Source organism: Balearica regulorum, chromosome 1, assembly GCF_011004875.1.
Source record: "Balearica regulorum gibbericeps isolate bBalReg1 chromosome 1, bBalReg1.pri, whole genome shotgun sequence".
Taxonomy (NCBI): domain Eukaryota; kingdom Metazoa; phylum Chordata; class Aves; order Gruiformes; family Gruidae; genus Balearica; species Balearica regulorum.
Window position 1 is genome coordinate 83792840 of NC_046184.1, and position 19881 is coordinate 83812720.

The 19881-nt window shown below is 45.8% G+C and overlaps 2 protein-coding genes across 2 annotated transcripts; one reads left to right on the forward strand and one right to left on the reverse strand.

The window, feature by feature from the left end:
* Positions 1 to 1685: 1685 nt before the first annotated feature.
* On the reverse strand, positions 1686 to 10180 carry KLRG1 (killer cell lectin like receptor G1). Its single transcript, XM_010302553.2, has 5 exons — positions 10063 to 10180; positions 6312 to 6404; positions 5389 to 5540; positions 3342 to 3445; positions 1686 to 2378 (listed from the first exon to the last, which is right to left on the reverse strand). Exons 1-5 carry the CDS (start codon positions 10178 to 10180, stop codon positions 2267 to 2269), a joined length of 579 nt encoding a protein of 192 aa, XP_010300855.1. The 3' UTR covers positions 1686 to 2266.
* Positions 10181 to 14094: 3914 nt separating this feature from the next.
* Positions 14095 to 19881, forward strand: M6PR (mannose-6-phosphate receptor, cation dependent). The gene is made up of 7 exons (XM_075761990.1): positions 14095 to 14346; positions 15691 to 15864; positions 16069 to 16241; positions 16332 to 16441; positions 16649 to 16779; positions 17309 to 17435; positions 18066 to 19881. The coding sequence occupies exons 1-7, from the start codon at positions 14222 to 14224 to the stop codon at positions 18186 to 18188; spliced, it is 963 nt and encodes a 320-aa protein (XP_075618105.1). The 5' UTR covers positions 14095 to 14221; the 3' UTR covers positions 18189 to 19881.

Consider the following 19881-nt stretch of genomic DNA (forward strand, 5'->3'; position numbering starts at 1 on the left):
ACACATGGTTATTGAAGAGCAGACCTACCCTTGCTGGGAACATTCCCACCTTAAGCGCCTCAGGTCAGCGAACTATGAGGCTCAGCAGACATCCACTTAGCTGGGGATGCTAAGGTCTGTATTGTTGTCTTCCTCTGCCCTGATTCTTTCTTGTGCTACATCCTCTACGAATGTCAAGCCTCACATACCAGAGGTATGCAATTGAAGGCATTCTGTAAATGGCAGTGTGTGGAATTTGCTGGTTCGTTGCAAATGGATTGGTCAAAACTCATTAAGCTACTTCTTTCAACCAGGTGATGCAAGGACAATTTCAATTATTTGAAAATTTTTTGGGGGAAACCGGCAATTTTCTTTTTGGAAACAAGATCTTGTTTCTGTTTTCTCTGCGGTTTCACAGTTGTTTGTAGCACTTATTTACATGTGGCACAGCAGTATCAATAACAATCGCTTCCAACTTATTTCTAATCCTCTTCATTAGACCCTGATCTAGCATTTTCAGAAGAAAACTCCAGTGTTTGGATCAATTAGTTTCTCCCTAGCCCTTCCCTGCCATGCACCATGTTGCCTAGTTCTTTACTTTTGTGTATATATATATATACACACACATTATATATACATTAATAAGATCTCCCCTCAGCCTTCTCTTCTCTCCTCTTCTCTTCTCTTCTCTTCTCTTCTCTTCTCTTCTCTTCTCTTCTCTTCTCTTCTCTTCTCTTCTCTTCTCTTCTCTTCTCTTCTCTTCTCTTCTCTTCTCTTTTTTTTCTCTTCTCTCTTCTCTTCTCTTCTCTTCAATAAACCATCCCAGCTGACTCAGCCTTTCCTCATATGTGAGATGCTCCATCATCTTTGTGGCCCTTCATTGGACACCCCAGTATGTCCATGTCTCTTTTGTACTGGGGAGCTCAGAACTAGACCCAGTACTCCAGGTGTGGCCTCACCAGTGCTGAGCAGGATCACCTCCCTTCACCTGCTGGTAATGCTTTGCGTAATGCAGCCCGGGATACCATTCACCTCCTTTGCAGCAAGGGCTCATGTTGAACTTGGTGTTCAGCAGGACCCTAGGTCCTTTTCTGTAAAGCTTCTTTCCAGCTCAGTGACACCCCAACATGTACTGGTGCATGGGATTGTTCCTCCCCTGGTGCAGGTCTTTGACCTTCTCTTGAACTTCATGAGGTTCCTGTCAGCCCATCTTTCCAGCCTGTCTCTCCCAGAACAAACACACACCTCAACATCTACCACTAACCTGCTGATAATAGTAAATTGGAATATGATATGAATATACTAGGATAAATAGGATAAATTGGAAATTAATAAAATTCCTCTTCCTTTGTTGGAACAAAATCACTGGGTGGAAAAAAAGAGTTTTCCAGGTATGTGGAAATGCAACCTACTGTCTCACCCTTAATGTTCACTGTGGCCTTACACTGTTCACACTCTTAGCCAGTCTCTGCTCTATTTGAACTGAAAGCTCCTTGTAGTACAGATTTGTCCACTGCTTCCTCTCTCTGCAGTACGAAACTGCAGAAGTGGAGAGGGAAATACGTTCTTGCTTGATTCAATAACACAAAACTAACTGCATTCCTATGACTTCTGAAGTCCAGCCTCTTGACTAGTTTGAAGTTGGCTTGTAAAACACAGCATGCAGCTGGTTCCCTCCAACAGAGAGAAGTAATGATGTGGGTACACACTTTTGATCCAGTTCAGTACTGGAGTTTTATTTGCACTGCTGGATTTACAGAAGTTGTAGGCTCATTTCACCCTCTTCTGTCCTGCTTATAGCACTGGGATGCGAAAGCAGAGGCTGCCACTAGGAGAAGTCCATTTATATGTTTCTGGCAGTGAAGTGCAGGCTCCGTTTTCCTGGTCCTGCTGGCACCAGGCGATGGACGTGCCAGGAATGGAAAAGAAATCTGATGCTCAGGAATGGAGGACAATGGTCAGCTCACCCTCAGAGATCTGAAGACATAGCATCTGTTGTGACAAAACTTTTGTTTGCCCTTAGAGGACAAATAAGGAAAGACTAGGGCAGGGAATATGTCCCAGGTCACAAACAGCAGTAATCCAACAGATGTTGACTGAGAATGGATCTACTACTGAGGATAACTCACCCTTATAGGCAACAAACCTGTCCCTGCAAAACACCTTTGTGAGGGTGTGGAAAGGGAAAGTCTTTACTCTTGTGTGGAGCTTTGGTTTGCAGGACAATGATCCACATGTACCACTGATGAGATGGTTATGAGATTAAAATGTAAAGTGCACATGGGATTTATCTAAGAGATTTCTCACAGATCCATGGAGCAGAAAATTCACAGCTGGAGGCCTGAAAGTGATCTTTCATCAGGACAGCACAGTGTTGCACAGGGCTGTTAGAGAGGACCCTGCAAGAGACACAGAACAAAAGTGAGACTCAGAGAACATGCTGAGATTGTCTCCTGGAGGCAAGAAAGAAAAAACATCTGATTTTGAAGGGTGGAGCCCAGAGGAAGTGAAAGAACTCAACCTTCAAAGGGCACCTCTTAGGAAAAAAAAAAAAAGGTATACCAAAAAAACTATCTACCTGGAGATTACACATCTAAGTAATTTTTGCCACTGTGGAACCCAAATCAGAACGAAACATAGACACGATGCCCTTCAGTGACAGTGATATCCATCAGCATGAGAATGGCAGTGCTGAGAGTTTCATGGAAAGACAATCACCTCCAAGGAGTTTGTAAGAACAGAAAGCTGGATTCAGGAAGGAAACTAAGCTAAGTGCTTAGAGTACTGACCTACTGACAGTGAGATCTTTTGCAAGTTTGCTTGCCAGAGAAGTGTTAAGATACTAACTCATTGTGTTAACTGCCATAAAAAGGAAAGGGCCAGGCAAAGTCAGTGGACAAAATCATGTTTTCCCTCATGCAAACTGGTGAGTTTTGTCCAAGTAAAGACTGAGCCAAAATTAAGGTTCTGACCTGGGTTGGCACTAGCAAAGCACCAAAGGACTAGGTCCTTACACCCAGTGACACCAGCACTTGGCAGAATGGGTGCAAGGTGGCTAAACCCAGTAAAGCCAAGATGGACCGTATGGTTTTCTGACTGAGCAACTGTGTGGGCAAATAATCCTTGGTCTGAGCAGCTGGAGGGAAGTAGAGAGTGAGATCCTGCTTTTACTGCCCTGCTGTTCACTGGTAGATGCAGGGCAGTAAAAAGTAGGGTCTTTCAAGTTCAGTGCTGTACAGGTGATGGTAAGAAAATCTGCCCAGGAAGAAAGCTCCTGAGATCTGGTGCAGGAACTCTGGGTGTTGTGCAACACCAGGCAATCTGAATTAGCACTGAGGTTTTTAAAACAGAATTAAACTCACTTGGTGCCCTTGAATATAGAGCCATCTTCCCAAATCCAGTCAGAGCCTGTGCTGTTCCTCAGTCCAATCCAAAAACATCCTGTTTGAATACTCTTGAATAGGTCCTAGAAACAGTGATGAATTACAAAGTGACTAATGACAGCCAGCCTAAAAATGGACGTAAGGATAAGTAAAGAGAACAGAGAGCAAGATACATCTCCTTGCCTGATTGTTCCTTCAGTGACTGACAATACTGCTTCTCCACACCTTCTAATCAGGAAGATCAGCCCTGCAGATAGTGCCTGGAATAACAACTATGTGTACATTCACAAGGAAGTAAGTGTGCTTTCAAGGGTCCTGGGCAGATTCTTCAAAGGACATTTCTCAGGGCAATATCTGTGAACCAACTGCACCCCAGTCTCCTGGAGTTTCCTACACAAAGCTTTATGTAGGAGTGTACAGTATTAGTATTAACACTCTATCATACAGCTAGCTAACAAGCTAATACAAAATATTAACAATTAAAGGTAAAATCAGGTCAGGACAGGAAGTGCGGGTACTGACAGATCTGTGTAAAGAGCCCAGGACCAAAGTTCATTAAATTTTATACAAATTTTCATCCTACATATTTTCAATGTTCATTTCCTTTTGCCTAACCTTTAACTCCTGTTTACTGTGAAAAGGTGAAGCCTGCCTGCAACAGAAACTCAGTCCTGAAGTAAATCCCCCTCTCAAAAAAAAAAAAAAAAAAGACAAAGAAAAGTTTTGTCTTGCCCACATTTGCAGTGAAACCAAACAACAGCAACCTTTCAGCGATAATGGCTGGGCCCCACCCTTGTCTCCTCCTGTCATAAACAAAGCTTCAGAGCAGACATCTTCACACAGAAGCATTAACAAAGCTGGCTTGGTAAAGTGGTGGGAATAGGAGTAGCTTGAGGAACGCTTGAGTGTTTTTGGTAGTTTGGAGGTGACTGCACTTCCCTGGCAAAGGGAGGTTGAACAGTCACAGCCTTTGCAGCACAGGGCATGTATAACTGGATAGCTAGGAAAGTCTTGCTTATATGGGGAAGTCTGAGCAGGGATAACGGGTAGCACGCTGGTAGCAGAGACAGTAGTAAGAAGCAGCCAGACTAGGGAGGCTTTCTTCATGCAGAGAAACGGGTAATTTGGGTATTATTTCCTAAGGAATCAGGATTTGCCTAAGCAAGTGTGAGAGCCTGGTACATACTCCCAGTCAAGCAGAGACCTGGCTTTGTAATCCCCCCACCAGAACATCATACAACGAAACCTCTGTCCAGGGACTGGAAGCTCTCCATGTTCATTGGACCCGAGCTAATAAGCCCTGGCTTGCGCAAAACCATATCGAGTATTTCTGCTCTACTTAGGCAGACATGCCTCACCTCCCTAGTGATCAGCTCTACCCATTTCTTTAGTGGTCATATGCGTGCCTCTGCCCCCAGTGAACACCAGCTGGAAAATGAGCAGTGGAACAGATGATTTCTGATTTCCCCAGCACAATTCAGGTTTTTTGGCAGAGAGAGGAAGTAAGCATTGAAAACAGACTGAGAAAGAAATATCTGTGCATGAATACAGTGAGTGGCAGGGGTCACTGAGCGGGAGGAGCTGGAGCAGTTGCTGGGAGGAGAGGCATCACTTTTGCAAAGGAAGCATTTCTGAAGAGTGGGGACGATTTGTTTTGTAGGCAATGAGTACAGAGACTGCACAGTGCCACAGTTTTTTTCCTGTAATCATTCATATCAGCCTTGTTGGGGCTAGGAGGGGATCTGGAGAGGGGCAGTGAAGAAAGCTGTCTCCTAACATCATTTATAGGATGATTCTGAGTAGCTGACAGTGACCCTCACCTCTGCCTTCTCCCCTTTGCTGCTTTGCCTTCTGGGAACTTGTAAGGGGCATACTGAAACTGGAACTGCACTACAACATCACAGTCATAAATCTTTCCTCTCCTTTAAAGTCAAAATATTGCTACAGCGGCAGCACTGTTTGGATGATAATCACTGAGGTATCTGCAAGGAAATGGAAGATCCTCAAAGAATAAGAAAACCATTACCATTTCACTGGTATCGCTGATCACCAGGAGATGAGCTCCCTGTGCCTCGCAGGATTTCTGGCTGGAATGCCAGTCCTTCTTCTCCTTGGAGAAGGAGTAGCAGCTCCCTCTGTAGGCTATCCACTGCTCAGGGCAGCGTGGGTGGGAATCACCTGTAAAGGAATCAACACACCAGCTTTTCCCTACCAGTAACCAACAGAAAGACACTTAACAGCAAGGACCTGCTGCAAAGCAACTCTTAAGGATATTTTTAATGCAGAAAACACAAGTAAGGATAAACATCTAAAAGTAACAGCGCATCAACACTGAACTTCAGATCCTCTGTGCAATTTCCAAATCTTCGCAAAAGAGTCGCATGCACTCTGACGCTGGTGCAATGCCTGCCCCCCCTACCCCCCCCCCCCCCCGGGTTTCCTCTGAGCTACTCAGATACCTGAGAACGAAAATTGGCTATCTGAAAGCAGGCAACACTCTGGGTGTGCAAAAAGCAAGGGAAACAAATACGTCATTCTGTGGGTATGGTGTGATCATGTTACACATCAAGTGAACAGATTTTAAGCAGCGAAGTCAGCTCTCCCACATGGTCTAGTGCTTTCTGCATGCATGCAAAAGTGTTATAGACCTTGCATATTTGTTCTACAGTTTACCACTATAATTACAGCAGACAAGTCTACAAAAACCTTTCAATATGTTTCACTGCTCTTTGCAACAGGATTTGAAATGGGTTGCCTGGGATCTGCACAAGGAATATATTCTTCAAAATATTCTGGATAGGCAGTGGGTACTTAAGGCTGGTAGAAACCTAGAACAGCTTCTGGTGTAACCCCATATGATGGAGTTCATGATCTGAGCTCCTGTCCTTAGATGAGTCTCCATTCCTTTGATGTTGGTTGCTCATCCTCAGCACCCCTTTGTGCACTTACTCATCTTCCAAATAAAAGCAATCACTAGGGAGATGCTCAGTATCCCAAAGCCTATAGCCAAGCCCGGCACAACTGCTGGCCACAGACAGGGACCTGTAAAATAGAAAAGAAAACACAGTGAACAGGAGCCACATGAGAACTGATACTGGTTTTAGGTAGTTTGTGTCCTGGGCATTTCCATAAGGAAATCCACTGAGATTCAACAGAGCCAAACAACAACAACTACAAAAGGCACTGTATATAATTTAAAAATGGGAAACTACAGGAAAATGAAGAAGTTTGTCAGAGAGAAATTAAAAGGGATGGATAGAAGAATAAAATATTTGTAAGCACTAGGGGAGACATTTTTTAATATCTCTTGGTGGAGGCTGAAAACAAATGCACATCATGTATCAAGAATATTGTGAGAAGGACAAAGAAAGTCAATGCTAAAACAGAAGGGGAAGAGAATTCACTTAAAAACAAGAATGCATCCTTTAAGCATTGGAATCTTTGTCCAAATACAGGAAGCATACCAGATTGCTAAATTAATAAAAAAATAATTTATTTTGATCTTAGAGTGGTTTGCAGGCTCACTAGTTTTTAAGACCAGTTTCTGGTTTATAGCAATATATTTAGACCTGTGGTTTTGGTTGAATGTCATTTCTAACATAACGAGGGTGAGTGTAAGGGAGCTTTGTTGTAAGCATCATTCTTCTGGTAGAAAGATCTTTCCTGAGGTAAAGGTTTTGCCATGTTTCTTGAAGCTTGCAGGATCTTCTAGCTGCCCCGCTTGTAGTTAAAACATTTATTTATTTTTTAAATCATTATTAAAGAACAAAATCCCATCTCTTTTCAGTTACAAAATACAGAAAGACTTTTCAGTTACAGCCTACTCCTCAACTTCATGCAAGAGGAGAATGGGAGAACTGTAGGACTTGAACTGGGTAGGTGTTCTCTCTGCCTGCTCTCTAAACCTCTTATAAGGTCACCTTTGTATCTCTGGTGATGTAGGTTTTGCCATCAGATTAAGCCTCAAGAGGGTGGAGTCAGCCGGAGGTTAAGGTGTAGGATGGAGCTTCTTCTCTGCAGATTACAACTGAAAACTAAGTAAAAGGGGATAAATATCTGTTGAAACATAATTCTTTGCTCCTAGACCACATTTCTGAGAATTTGAACTTCTGGTTTCCTTACTCTCTTGCCTCTCAAAGAAGCTATCTCCTCCATCCTCCAGATCACTGTTCTGGATTTTAGGAAAATCTACTTCCAGGACAAGGCGACCAGGATGATAGTGAAATGGTTAATCCTTAAATGGCAGGATTGGGCAACTGATCTGCTGCCTCCTGGCAAAGAATAGAGCATTTCAGCCTCTATTGTTTCAAACCAATTATGCCACTACATAATTTTGGGAGGAAAAAAGAATGTGAAGGGGGAAAGTCATATTGAAACATTCAAGGTGAGTTTCAGACTTACGTGAACTGCAGTGATCAACCTAGCAAAGTGGAATAAAAATTTTCATATATCAGGATTTTTACCCCTTACAAATGGCAGTTCCTGCAGTACCACCTTTTTAATACAGGTTCAGGGCTTTGTGCTTGATCCTCAGCTCCTGAAGTGCATGTGAAGCTCTTGTAGAAGAGGAAAGGAGAAGTACCTGGAATGAGTTTGGAACTGAGGAGGGAAATCTGAATGGAGCATCCAGAAATATTTCCATGTATTTGTCTGAGGAATTGTGGAAGAATCTCCCCAACTGAAGGAAGAAGTGAACTGGTGGACATTTAATGTAAATATCTAATGTTATAACTTTCTAGTATGCAAAACACCCAGTTAGGTCTGTCAGTACTCTGGAGAAATAACTATGATACCCTGCATTCATCTGCAAGCAACGTGACCCAATATTTTTAGGTTTGGGAGTCCAAATTCAGTTCAAAAACTGAAAGCTGTTAGCATTTTATAATTCAAGTCATCTGGGACAATCTGAAGAATGTCATTGCATTGTCCCAAATAGCTCCCCTCAGCTCCTGCCTACGTCAGTATGGGAGCAGAATGATGACCTAGGGCCAAGGAGGATTTGAGAAATGAGGATCCTGTCCTTGGCTATGGCACAGACCTGGCTATCGCTGTCTACTACAAGCATGCCACACAGGCTAATGCTGTCTTAAGTAACTGCTGGACTGACAATTTTGGTAGCGTGGCACATCTAATGCTCTCTGTAAACCAGACAGAAGACAGCCGGGACAACTCTTCATTTTTGAGGAGTCCATGTAAGCCAAAACCAGTTGGTTTAAGTGGGAGACTGATCTATACACCTGTGATATACCCATGATACTGTGTCACAGGGGTGACTCGGTAGCAAGGGTGTGCATTTGAAAACAGAGATGAAATATCTGAGAGCATGTCTCTCAAAAGTGATAGGAGCAGGGACAGAGTTGAAAATAAAAATCTTCTAAAGAAAGGAACTTAAACTGCACTCCTTAGGGACTCCTCACATGCAGAAGGGAAATAATCAAATAATATGCACAGAAGGTGTGTTCAAGCATCAGCTTCCTTATTTTAGGCCCTCTGACTTTAGCTCAAAAAGATGAGGGTACATAGAGGGAACCGGTAGAGGAGTATTAAAAGGAAAACTGCAAACATCTCAAGATGTAATCCCCACCTCCAACAGGGTGGGAGTGAACACAAATGGCAGGGAATGAAGGGATGTCCCTGTGTTTTCTGATGCAACAGAAAACCTAATTTCTGATGAAAACACATGCAAAAGCAAGACTGCCTTCCAAGCAGAAGTGTGATGACCAGATAGGAGCTTGTGGGTTTCTGTGCTAGCTTTGTTTTCATAGTGCAGCAAGTGACCAGGCAGCAGTAACAACCACAGATATATGCAGTTATTCTGATCAGGACACAGAACTCTCATATCCCAGAGCGAGAGCCTCCTTTGCTGTAACAGCTCTGAAAAAAGCTAAGGTCAACCACTACTATTGCAGCCAATGCAACGCAACTCGTCTAAAGCACACGGGCATTTAGAGGAAAAAGCAATCAGTTCATGGGAAGGAGATACCTAAAAGAATGACCATCAATGCAAAGTCTCACTCTTCAAAGGTGGTATTTCTCAACTAAGGAGCCAGATAAATTGCTTAGTTTGACATGTGCAAGGCCTGATCAGAGGGAATGGAGCATAAATAAGGGAAGAGAAAATTTAAGGAAAGCACAACGAAAATCTTCCTTATTGTACAATGCCCTGCAGAACTGTCTCAAGGCAAAAGCTGAAAATTTGCACACTGGGAAATATGTAAAACTAGAACAGAGAAAACACAGGAAAAAATGTATCACAAAAGAATCCTGCAGAGCCCCACGGGAGACAGAATGGATGATCTCATATGCCTCTTCTGTCTCTGATCTCTGATCTCTGATTAGCATACGCCTCTAATTTATCTGTACTCGCATCTCGCCTGCCCTTCAAAGAACTATTGCTGACAATCTCTTATTGCTGACAAGCAGACAACTTTAAAACTGCAAACCTCTTTCAGAGAAAAGGATGCCTGGGTTGAATGCCCAGGAGTGAACACTAAAAGGGGTCCGACAGGGCAAGGAAACAATGTTGGGTCTCTGACCCATTGGCTTTTATCACAGTAAAATAGTCACAGTATTTTAGAACCAAGGCAACAGCACCATGAGCTGGTACTCAAAGTCAGTGGTGAACCCAGAGTGTTTTGGTTAGATCTTGCCTTCGCTCAAAAGAAATCTTTTGTTGACCTACCTCATGGAGCTTCCTTACCTCTCCTTTCTCGTCCAGCTTTGGCCCTTGGCGGAGGAGTCTGAGAGAATTTGACAGAAGTATAAATTACTTCCTCATTCGCTTCAGCTGCAGAAGTTTCTGATCTGCTTCCCTCCATGCCAAAGCAAAGAGTGCGTATGACAAGATGTTTCGATCAGGCTGTTGAGCAACAGGGCTCAACGCCTGTGAAACAGGAAACCTGACGCTACATTCAGAAGACAAGAAAAGTGAAGTTGCAACCTCTGTCTCCAGCTGCTCAAAATAACCAAATTTACAACAGAATGGAGAACACTGGAAGTGCAACAACTTCCATTTCTTAAGCTGATGAGGGATGTCTTAAGAACAGCCATAAGTGGAAGAGGTGACTAATCATAAAGTGCATGGATATTCTAACTGTTGCCAACGCAAGAGGCTGTGATTACACTGAGGTAGTAATTGTAAGAATATGTGTCATTTTGAAGAGCTTCCTCTGAGGACAGAAGCAGGTGGATAGCGAGAGCACAAGGTGAAAAAGGTGAATAGTGCGAGTACAAGGTGAAATGTGGGATTAGCAATGGCTATGGCAGCCCAACTGCTGTGAAAAGGGAAGTAGAGGTGGATAGCACGGGTTTGAGAAGGAAGCCTTGTGAGCTTTGGACAATTCCACTGGGAACTCTGTCTACAGCCAATAGCCAGTGTGAATGTGCTTGAGACACAGGCAGGCACTGAGAGCTCGCATCCCTCAAGACCCTCTGAGTCACCATCTCAACAGCATCAGTACAAGAGAGACATGGACATACTGGAGAGAGTCTAGCAAGCAAAGGACAATATCCTGGTTTCAGCAGAGATAGGTTAATTTTCTTTCTGGCAGTTGATGTAGTGCTGTGTTTTGGATTTAGGATGAGAATAATGTTGATAACACACTGATGTTTTAGTTGTTGCTAAGCAGTCAAGGACTTTTCAGTTTCTTATACTGCCCTGCTAACACGAAGGCAGGGGGTGCCCAAGAAGCTGGGAGGGGACACAGCCAGGACAGCTGACCCAAACTGGCCAAAGGAATATTCCATACCATACGACGTCATGTTCTGTTTATAACTGGGGGGTGGGCTGGGGCTGGGCAGCTGGGCAGCTGGGAGTCTTGCACAGCATCAACTTCGGGTGGTGAGAAATTGTGCTGTTCATCACTTGTTTTGTATATATTATTATTACTATTATTATTATCTTCCTTTTTTTTTGTTTGTCCTATTAAACTGTTTTTATCTCAACCCATGAGTTTTCTCACTTTCACTCTTCTGATTCTCTCCCCCATCCCACCAGGGGGCAGTGAGCAAGCTGCTGCATGGTGCTTAGCTGCCAGCTGGGCCTAAACCACAACAGGCAACAACGATGATGACAGAAGTGGAACACCTCTCTTATGAGGAAAGGCTGAGAGCTGGGACTGTTTAGCCTGGAGAACAGACATCTTGGGGAGGATCTTATTAATGTATATAAATACCTGAAGGGAGGGTACAAGAAGAGCCAGGCTCTTTTCAGTGGTGCCCAGTGGCAGGACAAGAGCAAATGGGCACAAGTCTGAATATCAGGAAGCGCTTTTTTACTGCAAGGGTGATTCAAACACTGGCATAGGCTGGCCAGAGAGGTTGTGGGGTCTCCATCCTTGGAGAGCCATCTGGACACGGTCCTGGGCAACTGGCTGTAGGTGGCCGTGTTTGAGCAGGGGGGTTGGACCAGATGACCTTGAGAGGTCCCTTCCAACCCCTGCCATTTCGTGACTCTGTAGTCAGCAGTAACAGGAAATGATATGTTTTTTCTAAAGTAGTAAAGATTCATCACTGATGAGAATGGTGGCGAGTACCAATGCTTCTAGCATCGAGAAACCTCTTAACCACATGGTTGGCTGATTTTTGTTTTGATGCAGATTCTGATCTCTTCCAGTTCATATTCAGATTGGAGACAATTGCCAGGCTCGGGGTGTACATCTTCCTCACTGGTACAGTTCATATACAAGAATTGCCCAGGCATTCTCAACAAAGGAGTTTGCAACGGTTTTCAGTTCTAGGACAGGGATCATTGCTCCCCGTTCTGGTGACATGCTGCAAATTTGAAAATTGATTGTACAGGAGGATGCTTAGTTTGATATAGTGTTGTGGCCAATTTGTTACAATGCACATGTCGGGGAAGGCATGGATTGTATATTTGTGCAAATCTGTCCATCATACACTTGCCTCTAAGGGTGGCATATTGCACCCACAAGATGCCTTCCAAACCTGGATAGGGCCTGTAGACAGCGAGAGAGGGAGTCTGTGCTTGAGAGGAAGGGGAAGGCAGAAAACAGCAGAGCAACACAAGAGGTGGAAAGTCTCTCCTGAATGCTTTGAGTGGATGTTGGAGACGTCTAAAGAGGGCTGATGAGCCCAGAGAGGGAGAATTTGCTATAATCATGATGAGAGCTTAGCTGGGAATGCAGTCTGTGTGGCTTGAAAGAAACCAAGATTCAGACACTGCTTAAGTGCCCAGACCAAGGGGAAAATGCTGCGGCCAAAGACACTGTAGGCTGCCTGTAGGGCCAGCATGATCACAAAGACAGAGTTATTTGTGAGCAGGTGGAGAAGTGAAGGCTGGCAGGGAAGAATTAAGAGCTCTGTTTTGATGTGGTTTACTATTTTCTCTCAAATATCAGCAATAAGCTGAGTTCTTAGTTTGGACAGGAACTAGAGGAAGGAATCACACCATAGCAGGGTATGCAGGCAACACACAATTAATAGCTGAGTATAAATAAATCTGACTTCTGCAGCTGAGATGTCTTAGCTGTACTCCCAGTGGAATTAGCAGTAGGGCACAAATCACAGCAGGACTAAATCAATCAGTTTTTCAGGAGCCAATAATGCTCCTTCCCAGTTCCTCACTAGTGAAGCAAACTTCAAACTAGTGAAGGTTCCTCCCAAACCCGTCTCAAACATGTGGCTCCTCCAGCATGTTCAGTTCACTGAATCCAGCATTTTTTTCTTCACTAAAAGATGCAAAAGCCTCAGAGCTCTGGCAAAGAACTTACATCTCTTCCAAGACCAGAGCCGTGGAAAGTGGACTCTCTTACCATCACAGCAGGGGCATGACTTAAGAAGAGAACTGTCCTTTAAATAAGCCAGTCTCAAATAATTTATAGCTTTATTAATCACCCTCAAGATGTTCAAGTCCACCAACTTTGCACATGGTCAGCCGAACCTGGAATTCCTCTGTTGTGGCAAAAAGGAGATACCTTTATTCCAAAGTATAACAAAACAGTATGTCAGGCAGGGACAAAATCAGAAGGATCAAGGCCATGAAGCAGTTTTACAAAGAACGGTCCCCCTTGCTTGTTTAACAAGAAGTCACTCAGGAGGTACATGGTGGGGATGGCAAAGCCCACGGACAGCGATGGCCTTCTACTGCCTTCGACAGTGGGAGCAAGGCGAAAGGCAACGGCTCGACGACGCTGGGAAGCCTTTTGTCTTTACTGATGTGCTCACCTGCCTGCAGGTGATCCGAAAGAGTGTGAGGGCCTGAGGTGAGAGTTCGGCTTCAAGGTGGAAAAGTTACGAAGCCCTCGGTTGCGGTGACTGCCAGACGGCCGCTCGGTAACCCCGACCCCCCTCGCTAACGGCGGACGCCTCACGGCTTCTGGCCGCGGGGGGGGGGGGGCGGGGCGGCCCGATGGAGAGTGCTTCTCCCCCATTGGATGAGCGGTTCCCGCCTCGAGCCGCGCTTCGCAGGGGCTCTCGGGTGGGAAGGGTTAGCCTGCGCGCGCGCGCTACGAGACACCTTTCTGTTGGCCCTCATCATTCATTAGAAGAGAAGCGACGGGAGGCGGGCTTTTCACGCCTTTTTTCACCGCCCATTGGAGGGAGAAGAGGAAGGAGGCAGGTTCCTGAGTCACCCCCGTTATAAGCTGGAGCAGGCTTTAGAAGCCTCCCCTTTCCATCGCTCGCTCCTCATTCGCTGAGAAATAGCTAGTGGGCGCGGCCATCCTGGCGGCTCCCTGACTCCTATTGGCGGAGAGCGCTAGTTCCGCCACGCCCTTCCTGCTTCCGGTTCACGGGGCGGGCTGAGGCGAGCCGGCCGGGACTGAGGAGGAGGCCGGTGCCGTCCGCGGCTGCGATCCCCGGGCCGCTCTGCCCCGCCACGGCCGAGCGCCCAGCATGGCATGTCCGTGAGCGGCGGAGCGCTCTTCCGTAGGGGTGCCTGTGCCTGTGCCCGTGCCTGTGCCTGTGCCCGTGCGCGGCGGGCGGGGGCCGGGTGGCGCGGCGGGCGGGGCCGGTGCGGCAGCAGGTGGGTGCGGCGGTGCGGGGCCGGCGGTGGCGGGTTGGGCTCCGGCGGGCGCGGTCCGCGGCGGAGGTGGCGCTCCGGCGGCGGGCGGGAGGTGGAGAGCGAGGGCGGGGGCGGGGGGGGAGCGCAGCGGCACCGAGGCCCCTGAGGCCGCCGTGGGGGTGAGACCGCGCTGTGCCCCAGGCGGGCGGCTCGGTCCCAGCGCTGGGCAGCGGCAGCCTGCCTCCAGGGCTGTCAGCCGGAGGGGTAACCGGCCAGGGGGAAAACAGCAGGGTCGTCCCATCGCTTTTTACTTCTGGCTGTCAGTGAAGTGTTTGCCAGTAAGTTGCCCGGAGAAGCCGTGGCTAGCGCGAAGGGCAGGGTTCTGCTTTTGGTCACGAGTTCGTGTGTCACCGCTTCCTCATTTCAGTATACCTAATCTCTGCGTGTCTGCATCGGGCCGTCGTGGCGATCAGAGAGCTGGCTTGGTAGGTGTAAGCTGTCGCCACGGACTCTGCGGGGGTTGGGGGTAATCGTTAGGTTCAGCAAAACAGGCTGTGTGTCCCCCCAGGCAGGCTGCCGGTTGCCTGCTGCCGGCATCTGGAGTTTTACTGAAATCTTCGATGGGACAAGCAGAGGGGAATGTGTTACGCCACTGTTGTTGGCTGGTGCAGTCATTGAATGTTTCATATGTGATTTTAGCATGCACCTGAAAGCCAGATCTTCTAGATTTTGTGATGATCTTCATTACTGCCTCTTTGGATCTTACACAGGACGTCACACTTTACTCCTTCCCTTCTTCCTATGTAAACAGAAGAAAACTGTTCTGTGAAGTTGTAGCTTAGTATTACTAAATGCTTTCAGATTCTCAGCTAAATAGTTGTAATTATTAAGATTAAGGCACTTGAAAAACAGAGCCTGACTAATCACAGTGGTTCTTCCCTGCAAGCTCTTCACATGCGAGCTGCAAAGAGGATTGATTAGAGGTCTGGTTAATCATTTTCTGCTGACTGGCTTCTCAGTGCGATGCAATAATGAACAATGGCTTATGCCTGAAACTTATTCCAGCGTTCAGCCTGCTGGGCTCTGCTCTGGCTGAATCAATGCTAATTAATGTGCTCAACAGCAGAACTTTTTGTGGTCCTGAGGCAAAATTCAGAAAAGAATCCTAAATCAGCCCAGTGAATTGACTTTGACTATGGAAGAGATTCAGATTTCATGCCTCTTGGAAACTGAGATGTTTCTAGATTTTGACTTCTCTTTTTTGCAGTCAGGACCGAGGAAGTGACCACTTATTGACTCCATGGCCCTGAGGTTAGTTTGTAGGGGGCTGAAACAGTTAATCTTCTGTGTTCTCTGCGTGTCCAGGATGTCATCGCCTTGCCGCACCTCTGCTGTGCTGGTAGCCTTTATGGCTCTTGCTGTCAGTGCAGGGGCTGAACAGTTGAAAGAGAGGACCTGCGATGTGATTGGTGATGAGAGCAGCGAGTCGCAAATAGAAAGAGCCCTGCTGAAGAAACTAGAGCCCCTGAGCCAAATGAGGTATAGTACAACATCCTGCAGGCCTCTGGGCCGCGCAGCACCTACCCTTAGCCCAAGGGGAGGGGAAGATTTGGGGCCAGACTGCGGAATGGACTCCCCCATTAGTATGGGCTGCAACTGGCTTCTAGGTCTCGAGTGTCTGCTGCTCTGAGCATTGTTCTTTGTAATCCTATGGGCTGTTTTTCTGTCCTCTCCCTGCTGCAGGTTTAATGTGACTGTGGAGAAAGACAAGACGGAAAACTACGTCTACAATTTCAGAGTGTGCAGGGAGGTCAACAGCACCATGCACGATTTTGGTGGCCTGGTGCAAATAGATAGACGGAATGGAAAGACTACGGTGATAGGAAGAATCAATGAAACCCAGGTCTTCAATGGAAGTAAGATTCCACTCAGTACTTTTCTTACTCGCTATCTACCTCTTGTCTCCTGATCTGCATTTGCAGCCTGTATTGTTTCTCTCTTGGCAGGTGACTGGATCATGCTGATTTATAAAGGGGGTGATTCATATGGCAGGCACTGCAGTGGTGAGAAGAGACGAGCTGTGATAATGATTTCTTGCAAGCGGGGAGTTACAGCGGTGAGTGACACGTGAGGCGGGACAGGAGCAGGAGGCTGCCAGACAAACGCTTGTTTATGAGTAGAAGGCCTTTGAGGAGGCAGCAAGGTTTTCTTCTGTCCTCCATTGTCTGTTGCCTAGCTGCACCAACAATGATAAAACTGTATTCTGGTGAAGTCAGCACACCTGGACATATTTTCACATGACTTAATTTCTCCCAAATTGCAGAGTTCATTCAGCATTATTTCAGAAGAGCGGGAAAAGGAGCAGGATTGTTTCTACCTCTTTGAGATGGACAGCAGTGTGGCTTGTCCAGCTGAGGATTCCCACCTCAGCGTTGGCTCCATTCTACTGATCACGTGAGTCATTGCAAGAGCTGTTCATGTCTGGGCCGTGATCTCAAGTGCCATTCAGAAACATTGCAAATGCTATGCTAGACTACATAAATGTAGTATACCTATCCACAGCTACTGTTAGATGTTACTGCGCCTCTGAGCTTTTTGGACAAAAACTCTTGCTTAAGGCATGATGCTACAGAGCTGCTCTGTTCCCTGTAGACATCCTCCTTCATAGTTTACGGACAAGTGCACTGAAACATGGAAGACATGACTTCCTAAAATTGTACAACTCTTCTGGCAATTCAGACCAGGAGTCTTGACTCATTTTCTGTGTTTGTGCTTAGAGGCACTACTTCACGTAGTGCTGCTGAAAGATCTGTACTAGCAGATCAATATTTTTGGGGATGTTTTCTGGTCTTGTCTCTGTTTATATCTCTGTTCTTGAGTGGTGCTCAACTACTTGCTACAATACCAATCTGAGGCAGGTAGCTGGCTCAGAAAAGGTTGTCTATAGGATTTCCTCCACTCTAATTTTAATTCTGCTCACCAGGTTTGCTTCACTGATTGCAGTCTACATCATTGGTGGGTTCCTCTACCAGCGCCTTGTAGTAGGAGCAAAGGGCATGGAGCAGTTTCCTCACTTTGCCTTCTGGCAAGATCTGGGCAATTTGGTGGCGGTGAGTGAAAATCTCTGTATTCCTAGCCTGGCCCATATGGTAGAACAGGAGCAAATGGCATCTGCTTTGTCTTCGTGGACTATGTCTCTTGGCTAGACCTACCACCAGGGTAGTGTACCTTGAGGCAGAATAGGATATCTGGGTTTGAGGGTTGGTTTGTTTTCTTTCTGGTGGGGTGTTTTGTGGCTTTTTTGGGGGTTGGGTTTGGGGTTTTTTTGGAGTACTCTATTTCTGAATCCTTGCTGAGTCTGATTCCCTGCTGATACCCTGTGGTTGCTACATAACAAACTAGAACACATGTTTATTAGAGGATTGTTAAGCTGGGGACTGTGAATTGTTCATGTCCGACTCCCTGAAGCCCTTCCTGAGTCACCTTAGGCAGTGTCATTTATCTTCCATGCTCGTCTCAGCCTGACGTTGCTGCGTACTGTTAATCAGTACCGCGTTCTACCTCAGAACTTCCAAGATTGAATAGGATGTTTGTATGTGTGCTTCTCTTGACAAGTTATGGGGACCTGTCCCAGATAGCACGAGGATAGGTGTAATCCCTTAGAAAAAGAAAAGTTACAGAAGCTGCTTTGCTTTGGATTGCATACAGTCTAATTCCGGTGCAATATCTTGTGCTTGTAGGATGGCTGTGACTTTGTCTGCCGATCTAAGCCTCGAAATGCACCAGCTGCATACCGTGGTGTGGGTGATGACCAGCTGGGTGAGGAGTCAGAAGAACGGGATGACCACTTGCTACCAATGTGATAGGCTTTCAACACTTGAGTTCTTTTCTCCCCTTCTCCCCAGCGCTTGTTTAGCCAGGTGCCTCCCAGCCAGTTCTCCTTATCTCACTTCTGATTTTTCTTTACACTTTTGCTTTCGCTGCTCTCTGGTGTGTCGAGTCCCGTGGATGCCTCTGGGTTTGAACAGCGCTGGTCCCAGATGGCATGTCTGATGAATATAATGCTGGTTTAGGCTTTTAAAAATGAAGCAGAGCTGGGAGGAGGGAAAAGTGCTGAGAATTGAGTAGAAGATGGCAAGAAAGCAATACGAGTATTCAGCACTGAGCAGGAATGGGAGATGAATCACTGAGAGGAAAAAAGGGCCATGGATGGGTACAGAAAGAAGGAAGAAGAGGCAGTGGGTTAAAACAGCTGAGACAGTAGGAGGGATCTTTTGTGTCTGTCTTTTGGTTTTGTGGGGTTTTTTTCCCTAGGGTTTACAGGATCTTTAAGACACTGGAATTATTTTTCTTTGAATGCATTTTCAGCTTTTCTAGCTTTTGCACTGTTACACACTGTTTCTGCCAGCGTAACATGCACAGTGTGCTCTATGCCAGACTCCATGGGGGTGGAAGAGGCATTGGCACCTCTGCAGTCTTTTCCTAATGGCAATATGTTGAAGAGTTCACACCAGTTTCCTTCAACAGTTATAAAGGGATGCATGCCATCCTCTCAGACTGAGAGGGGCAATGCTAAAAATGTGTAGGAGTTAAATACAGTCTTGTGACTTTCCAGTTCAGTCAAAATATTGTCTCAGTCTTCTCAATCATTGAGAAGCAAAAAGAAATAAAGTGCTGCTAAGTAAAGGGAACATTTTCTGAAACTGACGTCAAGGCAAAATTAGAAAGGTAGCTGCCACTTGAGTTCTGTTACAAGCTTCCCCAGGTGACTACCCGCACAGCTTGGTCACTATCAGCATTGTGACTTCATGCTCTCCAAAAGTTCCTTGTTTGGCAGAGGTTTTTCCTGTGAAGCTCCCAGAATTTATTTTTATAAAAAAGGAACCATAGAAGCCAAGGATAAGAATGCCAACACATTCAAAACTGCATAAGGGACTCCTGCAATTACAGGGTCGGTTCCATAAACCACTGTCCCCTTAAGGATAGATGGTGCAGACCAGTTTTAAGACACTTGCCCTGTGCAGATGGTACTCGCATACTGCTGCTGGCTGGGAGTGAGAGAGACCTTCTCCTGAGGCCCTGGTGAAAAGCAGGTACAGCTGAGTTATAAGACTTAATGGAAACCTTCAGGAACTTGGCACCTTGATTGCTAATTGCTTTTTATGTGAGGGGCTAGACTCTTAAGCAATCCTAGTCTGCCCTGTTGTAGACTGGCGGAGAACTGTCCTCAGTCTTGAGGGCAGAGACTGTGAATTAATCAAGCTGTCATTACTGCTAATGGCAGAGAACAGACAAGGTTTGTGTATTTTTAATACTATCAATCAAAGCAGTCTGAACAGTGACATTGAAGGAGAAGGGGTGGCCCTGCTTTCTTGCTGGGTTTGGAGTGGGCAAACAATTCCTGCTTTCTTTGACTTTTGTTATGGTCTGAATCTTTGTCATAACATGGGAAAAATAGGAAGTCACTTGGTCTGTTACTGGTTTTCATGGTGGTGTTTAAGGTAATTTTTTTTGTACAAAACACAACTTTCAAAAATAAAATGACCATAAAAACCA

Coding starts and splice junctions, on each gene's coding strand:
- KLRG1 (XM_010302553.2), bottom strand. CDS start 10,180: ATGGAGGGAAGCAGATCAGAAACTTCTGCAGCTGAAGCGAATGAGGAA. Junction 5,541..6,311: donor TGCTTTTATTTGGAAGATGA/GTAAGTGCACAA, acceptor ATTCCTTTACAG/GTGATTCCCACCCACGCTGC. Junction 2,379..3,341: donor TCTATATTCAAGGGCACCAA/GTGAGTTTAATT, acceptor TGTCTCTTGCAG/GGTCCTCTCTAACAGCCCTG.
- M6PR (XM_075761990.1), top strand. CDS start 14,222: ATGTCCGTGAGCGGCGGAGCGCTCTTCCGTAGGGGTGCCTGTGCCTGT. Junction 14,347..15,690: donor CGGGGCCGGTGCGGCAGCAG/GTGGGTGCGGCG, acceptor CTGCGTGTCCAG/GATGTCATCGCCTTGCCGCA. Junction 16,242..16,331: donor AACCCAGGTCTTCAATGGAA/GTAAGATTCCAC, acceptor CTCTCTTGGCAG/GTGACTGGATCATGCTGATT.